This window comes from Thunnus maccoyii, chromosome 18 (genome assembly GCF_910596095.1).
Source record: "Thunnus maccoyii chromosome 18, fThuMac1.1, whole genome shotgun sequence".
Lineage (NCBI taxonomy): Eukaryota > Metazoa > Chordata > Actinopteri > Scombriformes > Scombridae > Thunnus > Thunnus maccoyii.
Window position 1 is genome coordinate 16822106 of NC_056550.1, and position 17797 is coordinate 16839902.

The 17797-nt window shown below is 40.9% G+C and overlaps 2 protein-coding genes across 2 annotated transcripts in view; both read right to left on the reverse strand.

Moving 5' to 3' along the window:
- Window positions 1–7955, reverse strand: part of LOC121884855 (BAH and coiled-coil domain-containing protein 1) — an 83443-nt gene extending 75488 nt beyond the window's left edge. The window contains exon 1 of the mRNA XM_042393903.1: window positions 7782–7955. The gene's annotated coding sequence lies outside the window, so the exon portion shown is untranslated. The remainder of the gene's footprint in view (window positions 1–7781) is intronic.
- A 4447-nt stretch (window positions 7956–12402) lies between these two features.
- Window positions 12403–17723, reverse strand: LOC121884390 (protein FAM104A). Its single transcript, XM_042393176.1, has 3 exons — window positions 17160–17723; window positions 16481–16595; window positions 12403–14625 (listed from the first exon to the last, which is right to left on the reverse strand). The coding sequence occupies exons 1-3, from the start codon at window positions 17174–17176 to the stop codon at window positions 14401–14403; spliced, it is 357 nt and encodes a 118-aa protein (XP_042249110.1). The 5' UTR covers window positions 17177–17723; the 3' UTR covers window positions 12403–14400.
- Between the last annotated feature and the right edge of the window lie 74 nt (window positions 17724–17797).

The window sequence follows — 17797 nt, forward strand, 5'->3', positions numbered from 1 at the left end:
AAATATGAACACCAGAAAACTTCTTCTACTTTGGGGAGTGTTTAACCTGCAATGTTACGTCTTTTATTGAATATTCACATCTGTCCTGCTGTGTATACCAGGTTTAACGAGAGCAGTTTGTCTTATTTGAAATAATTGATGTCAGACAAACTGTGTAACTCCATGGAGGATTATTTTAAAAGGCTTGGAAAACAAATGATCTCAAGAAAAGTTGTATATAACTTCAGTGGATGTTTTATTAATTACTCCTTTGATGGAAACAAACCTCTTTCTCTATCGTAAATTACATGTACACATGATGAAGATATTGCATTAAAGCTCAGTGATCTTGCTGTTATACTGTGCTTTAGGAGGGAAGAGAAGGAGTAGATTCAGCTCCCTAAACAAAGAAGGCTTAAATCTCTTAAATAACTAGCAGTGCCACTTTGCCCTGAAGAAATGCAGAAACAAGGGAGTGTTTCTTTGGTCTGATTGGAAGTGAGAGTTCATGAGGGTAAAATGCAAGTGATGACCATGGAAGGATTTTAAGAGCCTGCTCAGTTTGAAAACATGTGCCTAAAGCCTTAACACACACCCTGACACAAACATTAAAATCATATGACATATGACAGAGAAAATGACTACAATTTATGAAGGTAATAACCATGTCTGACCAAAGTTTCAGATGAATATCTCAGTCATGAGCCATTATAAGAATCTCTACAGCATTCAGGGACAATACATATAGAGCCTCAGAGCACAAGTTGTAGCCAAAAGTTACGGCGATCGAGATTGATAGTGTCTCTCGTGTAACACAGTGGGACTTCTATTCACATCGACAACCAAGACTACAGCAACTCATATAATAGTTAATGGACAGTATTGTCCTGCAGTGAATGGACATGTTATGGGTAGGCAGACACAACAATGGATGGTATACAGAAGTCCCAAGGTTCACTGTGACTCTTGTGGTTGGGGATGTGAGGACTAAACTAGTCACAGATCAGCATTGAGATTACAGTGAGAAGTACAGCATCAAAACTGAAAACAACTGAATGAAATATAATTACCACTCGAATGAAAATGATATAGTGACATATATGTTTAGAAAAACATAAATTGGAATTTGTGAGGTTCTGCCCAACAGGAGTGAATGCAGCATTGGCTGGCCAATCTGACCCATTGTGGAGACTGAACTTTCTTGCTTGAGAAAAAAAAAATGTAACCTATATTTTGGAGGGCTATATTTGAGGAACATGATCACTTAGTTCCTATTGACTCAAGAAGGACAGACAACAGGGCGACGTGGCAGAGGAAAGAAAGTGAAAAATGGATTGGAAAGATGAGTGAGGGTGGGGTGTGTCCTCAACCATCGCCGCTTCCTGTCCGGAAAAGTCCATTCATCATTTTCACGTCTTTGTGTCATGGCTTACTTTGGCAATAGCCAGAAGTGTGGCAATGATGACACAGAGGATTGATGAGGTGCAGGCGGGGGTGGCTAGCAGGGGTTTAGGGCGGAGATGGTCAAACCAGATGTGGCATGAGATGGGGCTGGGGTGGACCACGAGGGGACCTGATGAAGGTCATGATGTTACCTGCTGCCCCTATTAACCATATCCACTTGCAGACACTCACACATGAATGTAGGCTATGCACAGACACTATACTGTGTATTGTGGTTCATATCCACACAGAGCAACACAAACACAACCTTCCACATGGTGTTACCCACCAGCAGACAGGGACATTTACCCATGATGTGGACACCAATCTTTAAGAATTCATGACACTGAAAAAGTATCACACCCAAATTGTTTTAAAATAATGTAAAAACTTGAAGGAATAGTGCTGGGAAATACGCTCATTCGCTTTCTGACTGAGAGTGAAGATCGATACCGCTCACTACTTGAAGCTAGTGCCAGCTAGCTTAGCTTTGCACAAAGACTGGAAAGGGGGGGTAAAGCAAACCTGGCTCTGTCTGAAGGTTAAAAAAAATCAGCACCTCCTTGCCTGGCAACGGCAACCTGCCGGTGATGACACGACTCTGCACCCACAAGAGAAATAGTCCGGCACATTTACCACATTTAAAAAAATCACAGTGTGTTGTTTTTATGCTTTAATATTCGACAGATTAAACTAAGGAGATGTAATGTGTTAACTAGTGAGCTTCAGAGGTGCTGGTAGGAAAATTTGTTACCCACTGACAGAGCCAGGCTGCTGTTTCTCTTTGTTTCTAGTCACACAAAGCTAAGCTAACCAGATGCGGTAGCTTTATATCTACAGACAAGAGCATAGTATCTTCTCATCTAACTCTTAGCAAGAAAGCAAAAAGCGTAATGAAACATATGAAAAGGAACTTCAACTTACAAGTAACTAAACATTGCTAGTGCATATCAGTTTGCATGCTAATTGTTAGCAGTATTGTCATCATTTGTGCACATGTCAGTCTTGTGTCCATATGGTTAGCTTCAGCTTGACTCCACTGCATCTTGGTTGACTCAGTTTGTCATTGTTTATTGTACACTGCAATAGTTTGAATATTCAATCTTTTTTTTTTCTTTCACTAGCACACCTGCAATTTGGGTCCAAATGATTTGGCCTCTTTGGAGCTTTGTTAGTTGTCATTTGCCACATGTTCCTTTGAAAACGTGCTGATTGTCTTTCACTGTCAAATGCTGTTAATTTGCCATCAATCTAATATCCCGCACATTCATAGCAGCATGTGAAATGTTACTTAGTAAGTAAGTAAGTTTCTGGTATGACTATGTGGTGTCAAGAATGTATTTATTTTTTAACATTAATTTTGCAAATACCTTTCTTATATGTATCTTGACATGTGCTATTGCTATATTTTAAATCTCAACTCTTCTCCTCTCAGTTGTAGATGAATGCTGGCAGGTTCTCATCAGCAGCAGACCCAGTGATACATGGGTTTGTATTGTCGGACTCCCCCTTGTGGTAAAATATCACACAACTGTTAAGCCCTCAGCCTCTGAGAGAGAATTGGCAGACAGATAGAAATACATGCGAAGGGGGTAACTGAACTCAAACTGAATTACATTTTAGCCAAAAGTAATATCAAAAGGTGTCCCCCCTCCACCCCCCCTCCCCTTCTCACTCTGCTGTGTAGTGTATCCCCTGCTGGCACTGGGCGTACTCCGAAAAGTGTGGCTCTCCCAACTCAGTAGCTGATCAGAACCAGGTGGGTAGGCCTCCATGTGCTTTCCATTTGTGCAGGATGTAAATGGATTCAATTAGATCCAAATGCACAACCTGTCAGCCAGGGGGAAGTGGCAGACTTTCAAAGGCCATTAGATTATGGACAGGATTTGGAATAAAAACTTCACTGGCCGGGATTTTGCCATTAAATTGGTTGATGTGAAACTGTTGAAGTGATTTGAGCTTGCATGCTGACTGTGCGCTATTCATGTGGGCGCAAATTCTGTCACACACACACACACACACACACACACACACACACACACCCTCCCAAATTATCATCAGCAAACCCCCCCTTCTTTCTCTTTCCGTCTCTCTCTCCCCCTCCCTCTCTCATGCACACACACACATATACAAATGCAAACACACAAACGGCATGCCATACATAAAGCTGTAGTATATCCTCAGACATATTGCCAGTGGCCTCGCAAACTTAGCAGCATTACAAGAAGGAGCTCTTACGGCTTTAAAGTCAAATGGCTCCATCAGTCATGGCTGTTAAGAAGCCTAGCCATAAAAATTAAAGACTTCCAGCAAACTGACCAACTGTAACACGTCTCCTTTGTTTTGATTGGCTGGAATAATATGATGTCTACTGTTAACATTCTGTTTCACTCACTGGTCTCTGTAAACATCTGAAATATAGAGAAATTCAAGCCTGTTGAAGGAAAAGCGCTGCATTCATATATCCTTCAAGCTGTATTTTCACACGTTTCACAAAAATGTATATTACCAGGAAAAGCAGACGTGTTAGCTACAGTTTCACTCATCATGAATTGGAGCGGGGGAGGGGCGGTTGAGTTGAAAACAAAGGACTTGCCACACATAGAGTAGATAGGAGAGAAGGTCTGGTTGACCTCCTATGATTTTAATGCAGAGAGCCTTTACTTTATAGGCCTGATATAGAAGTGAATCAATGGGACATTTCTAAGCCATTATTATCAATCACCATTGCTTAAGACACCCTAATGAGCTCATTAGATAAGATGAACAGCAGATTGATTGCAAAATGGGGCAAGTAAAAAGTAAGATGTAGAGAAGTAGAAGGTGATGGAGGAGAAAGGAAATAGGTCTCATGGATCCTCAGAAAGAAGAATGGCAGGGTAAAATTAAACGAATAAGAGACAGGCCATGTGTCTTGGGCTGCATTTCAAATTCTCCGTGCGGTAAATTTCAAATTCTTTGCGTCTTTTCAGTCTATTTTGGCACCTGCACAGACCTTACGAAGACCACAGAGATACTGAGATGCAGAGGTGGTTTCTGAATGCACCATGTCATCAACACAAAAGGACCACAAACCTCCGACAGCTATAGAAATTACGACTTGCCGTGAGTCTCCCACTCACGGCTGCTGATCTTAGCTGTCTGTGGTCCAACAGAACAAAGCAGTTCAAGGCGATTCACCAGCCGCCTTGATAAGGTTGAGACATAAGAAGGATGGAAAGGAGACAGGCAGGAGAGAGAGAATTATGAAGTACAAGAACAAAGGAAGAAGTTGTAGACACAAGAACACAAAGAGGAGGGGAAAACAATGTGTAAGAGAGTGTAAACGATGTGATTCAGGCAGACATTTGTTCCCCTTGGGCAAGCTTGATAGGTCATTCTGTCTGAATCAGGAGAACGTAGAGGAACCCTGCTAGTGTTGGATTTTGGCTGCCGCGGTATGAAAGTAGATCGAAAAGTGAAAATATGTAAGAGAAGGTCAGTATTAAAGCAGCAGCACCCCTCTCTGTTTCCACCGAGGACGGAACAGATGTGCTCACAACTCCAGCTGTTGCCAGATGTGGATATAGGACCATCTGCATGAGCTGTTCCTGTGTGTGTATGTGTAAGTGAATGTGTGTGTGTTTAAAAAAAAACACACACACACACAGAGAAGTGCTGCTCACAAGTCAAATTGAGTAACACTCCTATTTTTGATGATTTGATTCTGACATTTACCTCTCCAATTACTCCCTGTCAGGATTATTGTGGATCCTGATAGCCTCAAGGGGCATGGGTGCATGGGTGCAAGGTTTTATGGGAGGGAAAAACAGCTAAACATTTAATGACTGGAAAATATTTTGGAGTGTAGACTTTCAGCATCTTGTCACATTTCTGCATGAAAAAGCAGATCATAAAATGTTGCACAAACACACTTTGATCTCATATGTGGTCGATTATATCACAAAGACTGGCACTATTCATAAGCAGACCCATACTGACACACATACAGCATTCATACAAGGTGATTTTAGTTTGTTTTAATGCAACGATATATATATGTCTTTCCTTTTTGATTCCGATTGAAGACTCATATGCTCATTCGTTTGGCTAAAAATATCTAGGAACCAAGAAATATGACGGTGATTGAAAAGCCAAAAAGAAGATCGAAGGAATAAAAAATAAAGAAAGTCATCTTTTGTGTGATCTGAGAATATAAAACCTGATGAGACATATAAAGCTATAAAGTGTTATGACACTGCAGGAGATGGCAGATTAAAATGTGCAAAGGCGATTTCCACCAATAAAGGTGGAGACGGCGGCTGCTCCACTGCTGTGCTCTGCTCCACCAGGCAAAGAGAATGGTCTGAATAGATTTCAGCAACCTTCATAAAGCCAGGACCAAAGCCACTTCACAAAAGGGAATGGAAACCAAGCCAATCAATTAATGCCCCCCAACAATGACGAGCATACACGGGGAGAAATGCTTTCAGACCTGGTGCACATCTCAAACTTGCTGGGTTCCAACATCCTTTGGCATTGAGTAGGAGAATCAGGGTTTACTCTCTGCATGTTCGCAGTTGCTTTCTTTGTGTGTGTGCATGCTTGTGTGTTCTAATGTATTTCTGTGTGTGTGTGTGTGTGTGTGTCGAAGAGCTCGCTATTGAATGAGTACATTCAACAGAGTGCCGTGCTCTTTAAATGCCAGTGAAAATAAAGAGAGGGAAATTGTAGGCACTCTGAAGCAACAGGGAAAAAACCAACAGAGCGAGACAGAGAAAGCAAAACCTTACAGGGCCAAGAGAGACTTCATAAGGTTTAGCAGCCCTCCTCTCAAATATATGGCAGCCATAAATCCTCCACTTAATGTCCTTTGGGCTCCACTTTTTATGGGTGATGACAATGACAGTGAGTGACTTCTTTTTGAAAAAAAATGTTAATCAACACGGCAAATTTCAACAAGGCTTTCTGGACAAACTCCAAGTTTACTCTTTTGAAAAGTCCCATTCCAGTAATGAAAGTCGACATTACGCTCTGTTGCACTACACAAGACATTCAAAGGGATGTAAAATATTATGTTTCCACTGAAGTTTTGGAAGGAGTAAATCATTAAATAGAATGCAGACAGCCTAATACATGAGACCGTACTGTTGAGAAGGCCACACTTGGTTAGATACATTTGCATTAGGTTTCTTTTTTGGCGTTTCTAGATTCAGTTCTAATAATGACTTTTAATCATAAAGACACAAAAGGAGAACAGAAGTTACAACTTAGGTATCAAAAATAACTGTTTTTTTTTTCAGAAGAAGAATGGCCCCTTTCAAGATGGTAAATTATTAACGCTCAAAGCTGTGAAAGATATTTTAATGTAGGCTAGCGGGTCAAACTACTTCATATGCTTGAGTCTGACCTTTTTGTGCTAAGTAAAAATATGGTTGTCAGATAGACGTTGACTTAAACTAGTATTTTTAGCATTGAACCAGTATATTTGGGGGACTCAGAGATATCTTTAAAATGATGGTCAAAACTGAAGCAACAGAGGCCAAAATATCCTGAGTTTTAGTCCCTAGTTTGGGTCAAGCTCCAAAAACAACATTTCCAATAATACAGCTCTCTATCATTAGACACCCTCTGCCTCCTCCACGGCCACTTCTTTCAAATTACACACTTCCAGTTTGTAATGCAGGCTTTCTGTTACAAAATTTAAGTGTGGAGCCCAAGCTGAGATTTTTTCAAACTTTGAAAAGCTCCCTCCAGAGCCACAGGCGACGTTATATAATTGTTTTTACAGGCTGAGCAGCGTTCCTCGTGACGACTAAACTAAATGTCTTGTGTAAAATCGGTGGAGTGCATCTTTAAACGTGCAATATTTCCCTCTGAAATCTAGTGGAATTAAGTCTCACAAAATAGAAGTATTCAAGAACAGTGCCAGTAAAATGAAATACAAGTGCAGTACTTGGGTAAATGCACTTAGTTTAATTCCAACTCCACTTAGAACTTACAACTTAGCCTTTTTTTGTGTAATTTATAGTGCCTTTAGCAGCCTGTGTAATACAATTGTTTCAAAGGTGTTCATCTTTAGAGCAGGTGAGAATATGAGAATCAATTTTTTGGGGGGGATTTTTCTTCCTTTTTCGTGTGTGTTACTAAAGCACAACCATCAAGGCTCTGTGAACAAAAAAGGCTCATCTTTGTGTATATTATTCATGGGAACTTGTTTCTCTTCTGGTTTGATGATTACTCATGTTTTTACAACCCCCCCCCCCCAACTCTGTAACTGGTCCAGCATAGACAAGTGTGCACCATCATTCACTGTGGCATCGAGGTGTTTCAACAATCATGTGCATGCCCAAACAATACCCTGTCCAAGGATTACTCACTGTTTCCTTTGGAGAGTCAGTTTGTTTTTCTATTTTGTCCATATATCCATGACTCCTTATACCCCAGCGCCGTGATGTCAGCCTTTTCTCTCCATGTTTCTGGTTGTTCACAGTCGGTCTTGATGGCTCATCAAGTTGTCATGGCCTTCCAGCTTTTACAGCATTCCTTTCTTTATGTCCAGAGAGGAGTTTTTTTTTTTTTTTTCATCAGCGCACACTGACTGCGCTGTAAAATAAGCCCATGAATAGACCAAAAGCTTTGAGGTGCACTCAAGGCCAGGTACGCTGTGTTGATATTGGAAGAGTCCTGCCTTCTCTCAGAGTGTGATGCCACTTTGGGCTTGGCCCTCCTTTTGGAAGAACAGTAGGAGGTCACAGTCTATGAAAGTCTGCCTTGGGGGTTTTGTGTGTGTGTGAAAACCAAGGGACTTGTGCTACATGGGAGAAAATTGTGTAGGAGAGAGAAAGAGGAGATAGGAGAAGAAAGTTTGGACACCGCGGCCTTGGTTTCCAGTTTTAACAGAGGAGTGATCATCAATGGCTGGAAGGGGAGGAGGGGGAGGAGGAGGAGGAGGAGGAGGAGGGTTGAGACAAGGAGGAGGAGTGACTACTGGCCTAACAGACATGATAGATGTCTTTAATAAGCTCTGGCTGCTTTTTTTAGTGTCCTCCAGGATTTGTTGTTATTAAGATCTAGGTCTTATTATGATGGCCACCTCTTTCATCGTCTCCCACATCACGCTGGGTGTCAGTCCAGACAGTCAAAATAAACACAAAGTCAAAAGCCCCCCTGTACTTCTGCTGATGAGGCACTTGTTGATGGTGCCAGCATGTCTCACTCCTGAACAAGGAATAAGTGGCTCTACAGTAGTCAGCAATGACGGAGAAAACAAAACATCCTGCTTGGTGATCACCTGTTGAATCAGTTGGAATCTGCTCCTCAAAGCTTTGTGGCCACTGATGTAGCATTACCGCATTACAGGCTGGATTGCAAAAGCATGTTTAGGTAAATGGCGTATGATGGTTTTAATAAGCATTTCCATTACGAAAAGGAGGGAAGGAAGGAAGGAAGTGGAAGGAGAGAGAGGAGCTCGCTGGGAATACGTGTTGGACCGTGGGAGTCGTAAGAACTCATGTTCATCACTGCTGAAAAACAAAATGAGAACATTTTATTGCGCTTCCATTTCTTTTGCGAATAACAATCACAAACACTCCCCTTTAGTGTGTCTAAGTAGCTTCAAGCTCTATCACAGACATAGATTTGGTGAGGGCCCATGTTTTATTAATTTGCAGATGAGCTCAGCTATTGATGGCGTTGGCCGCCCATGGGTTCAATTAGGATAATACAGGGAGAGGGGCAGATTATGGGCAGCTATTTAAGTGAGGGTATATCTCTTCCTGACAGTTATAGTCCAAATGCAACAAATTGCACCTCAGTGGCTGTGAGCGGCGCCATATCAGTCCTCTGGTGATGAAACATGCCAGTGTGGCAGGTCAGCCGTGTGGAGACGACACCAGGCTGTATGAGCCATGTAGCCTGTCCTCTCTGAGCTAACAACACGGGTCTGAGTGCAGCCTATTCCTACTCAGTTAATAGGGGCCATTTAGAAAACAGCAGTCTATATGGTGGTGCGCTGAGTGCATGCTTTACCCAGCCAACCCTAAACAGTCCCACTTAGCATGACTCTCTCTAAACTATTGCACTTCTGCTCCCCAGGACTCTCGCTGGGCTGAAAGCTTGTGAGTGTCAACAGCTGAACAGGGCAAAACAGAACCATGTAAACATCACGTTTTTACAAATACAAGCTGGTGTGACTGAATATTCTCAGCTTCAGCAAGACCGTGTCACAAGCAGCCATAAAGGGAGGGGACATGTGTGGCCTGTGGGACAGAAAAACTGCTCACAGCCTTTCCCTCTGTCTTCTGGGGTGAACATTTATTATGATTGATCGAGGGACTGTAACTTCGCTGTGCAGTGAAAACAGTCTACTGTACATTGTCTCTGGAGCGTATTGTGTGAAATTTAATAGGGAGGCCATAAAGTGGAACCGGAGACACTGACCCAAGCATGCCAAGCCTGCCGGTTATCTTAGTTCTGTGTTCAGTCCGTTCAAAGCATTAAAACTGCAGACAGACAGGCCAAGCTCTATAGAGAGTGGCTGTACTGTTTGCTTTATTTTGTTTAGGGAAATGACGAGTGTTTCTCAGCTGCATTGGGGCAGCATGTTTAGGCTATGGTCAGTGAGATAACCCAGTCCTCCTTTCCGCACCCTGTCAGCAACAGTTGAGTGGGTATTCTCATGAGCAGTGTAAGCCAGCTCATGAAGGATGAGGAAGTAGATCCTCCTCAGTTTTTGTTTTTATCGAAGAGCAAGTCGTTTCAGTCTGAGTGCTGCGACTTAATAGTCCAACATTTTGTATTTTAACATCTGTTCTTGACTGGCTTCCACTGCTACCATGTGATGAGTAATGCTGTACTTTCTTAGATACATGTCACATCTTTTCAGAAAATCACTCATCTTTAACAATAATTCTGCAAGAAATCCAGAACTTGTCTGAATCTGTCAACATGGCTCTAAAATAATGATATCAGCCTACTGTAGAATGAGCGAAAACGTGAAAATATTCCCTGAATATAGAACCATCTTAAATCTTGACCTGTGAAGTACTTTATCATCCTGACCTACTAACCCTTCATTCTCCTTGCTCACCTGCCATGGCTTTCCCTATTCCCTGCTCCAGCCAGGACGGGGCAATAGGGCACCACTAATTTGCTTGGTGGGTCATTAATTCTTCGGACGGCGATGGGGGCAGCAGAGCAGGCTTGCTTTGTTGTTTGATATTGGGCGAAACGGTGGTGGGGAGGCAAAGCAGATGTTTGTGTTGGCTAGCGAGGGAAAGCAGCACACTTGATGCCAACCCAATCACCATCTCATGCCAGGCAACAGCTGCCCAAATATATTTCAGCCAAAATCTGGCAACGAGACGCAAGGGTGACCAGATCAGCAGATTAACTCACTTTTGCTTTCTTTTCTCATGCTCCTTTAGCCATAACATAATTTGTTTTATTGAGTATGCCGGAGCTGCTCACTTGAAGGACTGTTTATTTGCCAAAATAATCTTGGACAGGTGTGAGATTATTCATGGAGATTTTATATTTGCAAGTCTGAAAGTTGAAGGTGAACCGGACACTGATAAATAGAAAACATACAGTAGTTTGTCTGCTTTGTTGTGCGCTGCTCATGTTCACTGTGCTTTCGCCTTTGAGGAGAGATGGGAATCTCCGCAGAGAGGACACAAAGAGACAGAGCCATAGACTAACCCAGATTTTTTCGCTGGCCACGGTAAAAATATAACAATGTATGCGCATACATAGACCCCAGAACAAGGACAGTTCATTTAACTCTCTCCTGCCTCTCCACTCAACTGATATGAGCCATTCATCACCGCCCACTTTCATACCTGTGTGCTGCGCGGGAAGGACGGTGTGTGTATGCATGTGTGTTTGTGTGAAAACAGATTAAAAATAAATATCTTCCTCTTTTCCCACATGTTTGCGTTCTGTTGTAGAATCCCCCAAAATTTATGAGATTCAGACTGTGTTCAGTTTGTTGTCCAGCTAACACTCAGAGTGTGCTGCCCTCTACTGATCTTTTCATGAACATCTGTGCTCACAGCATCTGCTGTTAACAAAATACAAATGTTTGAAAAAGCCTGTCAGGGAACTATAGAGGATTAACTGAATTGCATTTTAGTCTACATAATTTCTTTTATATGCAATGTCTTTTTTTTTTTCAAACAGAAATTTGAATTTCAGAGATAATAGTTATCCAAGCTGCTCCTAATTGCATCCTCACCACCTTTATTCCGTAGCACTTTCCTGGATCTGACATGTTTGTCTAAAATACAAAAAGCCCCGTTCAAATACGCATACCTCAGATGATGCTAACATAAAAGATTCACTTAAGACTCATTATTTGTGCCTCTCTACATATCGCTGTACTGTAGATAATAAGAGGGCATGCACCTGTGAAAAGAAAGAGCTATGCTGTCACAATGCAGGAAGATTTCTAATCCTGAATTATCATTGGCTCATTCGTCATCTCTAACTTAGTCGAGGTGGAGCGGGGGAATCAAAGGAGGCAAGTAATGAGGACCCACAGTAGCAGGCAAGGTAACCGTGGTTACATGTGGTGCATTAATGTATGTAATCTGTTACTGTGTCTGTGACAAGACAAGGACATGTAGTGTGCTAATTAAAGGAACCTTTCACTGCTCCTCCCTTAGACACAGGTCATATCTCATTAATGATGGTCTCAATGCATGGGGAGTCATTCATTAATGGTTATTTGAAGGAAAAAAGGAAAGACGAGGGGGTAGAGGGAATTCCTGTTTGCAGATACGACCTATAGCATACAAACCTAAACGAGTGTTTCCTCACTGAAGTATGTGTGAATAGTCCCAGATTATCCGAGCAACAGCATCTTAAAGATTTCAATTTCCAAAAGTGCCTTCACCCTGCTATAACTTATATCACAATGACAAAGAATGAAAATTACACTTACAAAAAAAACAGACAATGTCTTTGTTCAAAAACATTAATTTTTATTTTTGAAATGAATGGGTATTTACAAGAACAAACAAACAAAAAAAAAATCAATGGCATGTTAATGTCATGTACATTACTAAATACAAAAAATATATCATTGAAAAAAATAATCCACATCTTCAAAACGCTTTCATTTCTGACACATCATTCTGAAAATAAAATTTAAAAAAAATGAAAAGCTGAGCTTTCTCCTGGGTTAAAGGTTCAGCAGTGAAACCTATCCCGCTTTAAGAATAAGGAGAGACGCACAACCTCACGGTCAGTGCTTGTACCTGGATGTTCAGTGCACAGGGACACTTGTACAGAAACCATCGAATGGTAGTGCACAGGCAGAGAGGCTTGTCTGCAATAACAGCATTTTAGTGGCTCCAGTAATATTACAAACCAAGCCAGGGGAATGTCTTTTTGTTCCTCAAGACTGTAACCGTCTCTGGACAGAAAGAACTACATTTCCCTACGTGCTTAAATGCCACTTCAAACAGCCCTCCATACAAAAAAACAAACACAAAAAAAACAAAAAACAAAAAAAAAAAAGAGAGAAAGTCTGAGAAGGAAGGTTGTAGAGTCCATGGGTGTAACTATTGTTTTGTTTTCTCTTTCTCATCATAAGAAAACAATCTTAAAATATCTGACCTGTTCTCATGATGAAATTATTTCATGATCTCAACATATTAAATCTTTGTTCTCTCATGATCAATTTTGAGAAAAAAAACAAACAAAAAAACGATCCGATCCCTCTCATGATTAGAAGAAATGTGCAAGATGTAGTAATCATCTATAATCCAAAGACATGAGGCAATCTTCCACTTGCTTATGTCCGAGGTTATTATACTGTAGCTTACTGCCACAGGTGCACCATCACTCCCTATAGGGGAATATTACAGCAATATGCATCACTTTATAATAACACGTGGTGTCATATTGTGATATCAAATATGGCAATCTATATTTGGCAATCTTACTGATTATAGACAATCACCATATCACAATGTACACGGTTATTATGTAATGAAAATAAATATAAGATAATGATTTTGTTATCGCGAGAAAACAAGATTTTTTTTGTCGACATCATGAAATAATTACTTCATGATCATGAGAAAATAAAACATAAAAATGTGCGTACCACTGCAAAGGCTGCACAATATCTTGATAATAGAATATGTTCGGAATTATTTTGGAACTAGATCAGCATCTCACCGCACTAATGACTGAATGTGGGACGTGCCAGATTTTTTCATCCAAGTAAGTGCAGTAATTCATGGGAAATTAGCAAAGTGTTAAAAATCGCATATATTGCCGAGTTAAGAAATCTTTTCAAATTCAAAAGGACTTTTTTCCATGGATTCAATGTTCCACTAATTGAAATCTGTTTACAAGATTTGGAGATATTCTACAAACTAACAAGACAGAAAACATGACACCCATGGCTTCTACAGCCTCCTGTAAAGGAGTCCCTGTCTGAATATAAAAGCAAATGAGCCATTATCCTAGACAAGTGCAAATCCTCCCTGAGACTGGTCCATGTACCTACACAGACATCAGATTCAGCATTATACAACCCAAGTAAGCTACTAGCAGTCTAAACGAGTCACACTGACTGGCCTAAAATTGTGTTTGGTGCCATTTCTGCAGCTCCAGTAGTACTGTTTTCATACAACATTTGAGACAAAACACAGGGATTCATCATCATTATCAGTCAGTCACTATAAAGGCTCTTAGAGCAGCATGTAAACCAGACTGGATAGAAAACAGGTCAATCACAAAAAATGTTTTGAGTTGATCACACAGTTATTATTGCTAAAATGATTATCACTTTTATTTATTTGAATGATGAACCCCCTCCAGATACCTGACCAGGAACTGGTCTCATCCATAGATATGTAGAGAACAGAGCTGCGAGATATCACAGTAACTGGAAATGAGTGAGGAAGAGCTGAGTGAAGTGATTCAGCATGTGATGCTCTGATGAGCTTTAGGGACTCTGGTGGCCGACAGAGGGAGATTAGGTCATCGTGTGTCTGTGAGCTGACCTCGGCTATGCAGACTCTGGAAGTGGGCCTCCTTCAGGATGCGGTTGATCTGCAGGTAGGTCACCAGGTTTGTAGGGCCGGCCATTTCGGAGGAGTCGCCTGAGCTGAGGGGACTGCAGGGGCCCGCAGCGCACCGACTGCTACAGCTCCCAGCCGCATGTTCTGGACTGCTGATGCTGCTGCTGCTCTCACTGTTGGATGACTATAATGAGGGTGTCAACATTAGCGGTGTATATATATAATATATACAATATATATATATAATATATATATATATATATATATATATATATATCAGTATCTAAATGTTCCACACTCATATGAACATTTCAGAGTGGCTTTCAATTTTGTTTAAGTTTAGTGAAATAAAAACCAAACAAACAAAAACCCCCCTCAAAACCGACTTGCTTTGGGGTAAGGCTTGACATTTTCCAAAACTGATGGTTGAGTTCATTTAGTGTAGTATGAAATATCAAACCAAGACCGCTTGAACAGGAGGGTCTTGGTTGGCTTCCAAGCAAACTCTGATTCACCTTTGGTGCAAGGCAGAAAGACCAACCACAGTATTTTCTGGTAGTAGATATTCGATTATAGTATGAATTAAAAAAACAACCAACTGCATCTCTTGATCATGGGAAGTGTTGAGTAAGTGACTGGCATAAGCGGTTTATGTAATTATGTAAGACAGGTAATTTGGGCTGAAACGTGCAATTATTTTCATCATCATTTAATCTGTCAATTATTTTCTCAATTAATCGATTAGTTGTTTGGTCCACAGAATGTCACAAAATGCTGAAAAAGCCCAAAGTGACATCCTTAAATGTCTAGTTTTGTCCTGACCGACAGTCCACAACCCAAAGATATTTAGTTTACTATCACAGAGGACTAAAGAAACCAGAAAATATTCACATTTCAGAAGCTGGAATCAGGGAATTGGGGAATTTTATTCCTAAAAAATGACTCAAAAGGATTAATTGATCATCAAAGTATTTGGCAATTAATGTAATAGTTGGCAACTAATCCATTAAGGGTACAGTGTGTAGAATTTAGTGGCATCTAGTGGAATGGACTTGGCAGAAATGGAATATAATATTCATAAGTATGTTTTATTTAGTGTATAATCACCTGAAAATAAGAATCATTGTGTTTTCATCACCTTAGAACGTGCCCTTTATATCTACATAGGGAGCGGGTCCACTTCCACAAAGCCCACCACGTTGCACCACTATGTTTCTACAGTAGCCCAGAGCGGACAAACCAAACGCTGGCTCTAGCGAGGGCCTTTTACATTTTTCACTGGTTTCGCGGCCACCGTAGATTCTCCTACATGCTTGGAAGGGGAGGGCGAGGGGTATACAGTTGGTTGCAGTCACTGACTGTATATAGATATGGATGTCATGACAGCTTCCCAAAAGAGAAACCAAAATATCTCGATTTTTCCCTCTACAGTTTCACAGTCAGATAGTTAAAATTTATTAAAACAGATGTGGTAGTACTGGGATGGAGGGCGCCTCTTTTTCCTCTTTTCCTATGTCTAATGGCTTCTTATTATTTATGACATCTGAGATCCAATTGCAGGCTCAACTAATAATGCTCATGATGCTTACCTACCCATTTCTTCATGAGCTTCTGGTGTCTACTAGCTACTACTTGCTAGATACACACTTTAGATGCAGATAAGTATGATTTAGCATGATTTGTTGTCAGTCACCAGGATTTCATCTTTCCCTGTGGACTGATGATGCAGGATGACGGTTGCAGTCAGTCCATATGACGTCACATTTACACCTCTTAGTCTGTTTCTGAAAACTCGTGTAAACAGGAAGCAGACTGCAACTAAAAAGGCAACGATGTATCTTTTTTTCTCTCTGGTTTGAATCAGATTAATCAAACTAGAGGTAAGCATCCCGACATATAGCCTACCAAAACTGCTGCTTAAAACTCAAAACTGCTTACAAGTTAGTGTGCAGCAAAAGTTAATGTAAGCCAACTTTTTGCCTGCTTCTGTTACCCTTACATCAGTGTACAATTTTATTTCCCTTGACTGTTATTTATACCTCAGAGTCCCACGCATCCCGTCCTGGCTCAGGAGAGAGAGGATGAGCTCTGCTCTGCCTTTTGGCTTGGGGGACCAGGTGGCCGCTCTCCTCATCACCACCACGCTGCCGCTTCCTGTTTAGGTACAAGTACATTCACAGACATTAAAACACACACACACACACACACACACACAATTGTACTAACACTAAGCAAAACAGGTGGTGGTTACACAATACTCCCAACAATCTGTTAAACAAATAGAAGCAGCAGTTGAAGTCAGAGTAGCTACATCTAATGAAGGTTGAGAGGTTTTTAGGCAAACACAGACTTTTATTACTTATTACTTTACGTGTGTATTTATATAAATATACAAATGTATAAAATATATACATCCATTACATATCGCTCCCATTCTTGTATCCACAACAAGCTAGCCATGTCACCAAGGGCAAAACAAAACAAACATAACAAGGAAAGCCTATTAAATAATTGTCCTATTTAACACTGCTGCTCCAGTGAGTGAACGCTGAGAATTAGCTCAGAGAGTAATAGTTTTAAATGGCTGCTGCAAGTGGACATTTAAGGCCACAATAACGTTAGAGCATTTTACAAGGATCCACTGTGTGTTTTTCACAATATAGCGTTAACGCTACATGATTAGTTAGCGTTACATAAAGCACTTTCCGCCTTACTCACCTGTTTTCAGTCAACATGTGATGACACTAAAGGCATCAATCTCGAAGAATTTCCTTTGTATTTATTCTGACCAGACTGGAGGACCCGGCTGGTTGACGTTATCGGCTTGCTAGCTTGTTTCCTGACACTCGATGGCCTATCATCTGAGTTAGCAAACTAACCTTGCCTGGCTAGCTAATTGTGCTGAATAATTATGTGATAAAGTTAGCCATGTTCAGAAAACAATCTGATATGATTAAACTAAACGAATACTTTATGTAAATGGATAGCTAACTGGCGTTAAGAAGCTAGCTAGTTACCAAGCCAGTCCCACTAAAACGTAAGTTGCAAGCTAAGGCTAACTGACAAACAGTGCTAGCTAACGATCCTGCTAGATAACGTTCTTATCTGATGCTCTCAAGTATTTGACTACAGTACATATTGCAGAAAACCCGCTTGGTTACTTTCATAAAAGGCTAGTAATCTCCATACCACAGCTCAAGTAAGATTACACTTATTTTGGTTCAACTCAAATAGCTGTAACAGCCTAAGCTATGACCACAGCAAGCCGCGACAGTTGTGTTTACATGGCATTGCGGCTGCGCAGAGACCCTGAATGGTACATTTAAGTGATATCGGAAAAAGGACTAACAACGCGT

Bases quoted from the DNA above. Each gene is read 5' to 3' on its own strand.
- LOC121884390 (XM_042393176.1), bottom strand. The intron at 14,626-16,480 runs GTATAAATAACA...CCCTCATTATAG, and splicing joins GGGATGCGTGGGACTCTGAG to TCATCCAACAGTGAGAGCAG.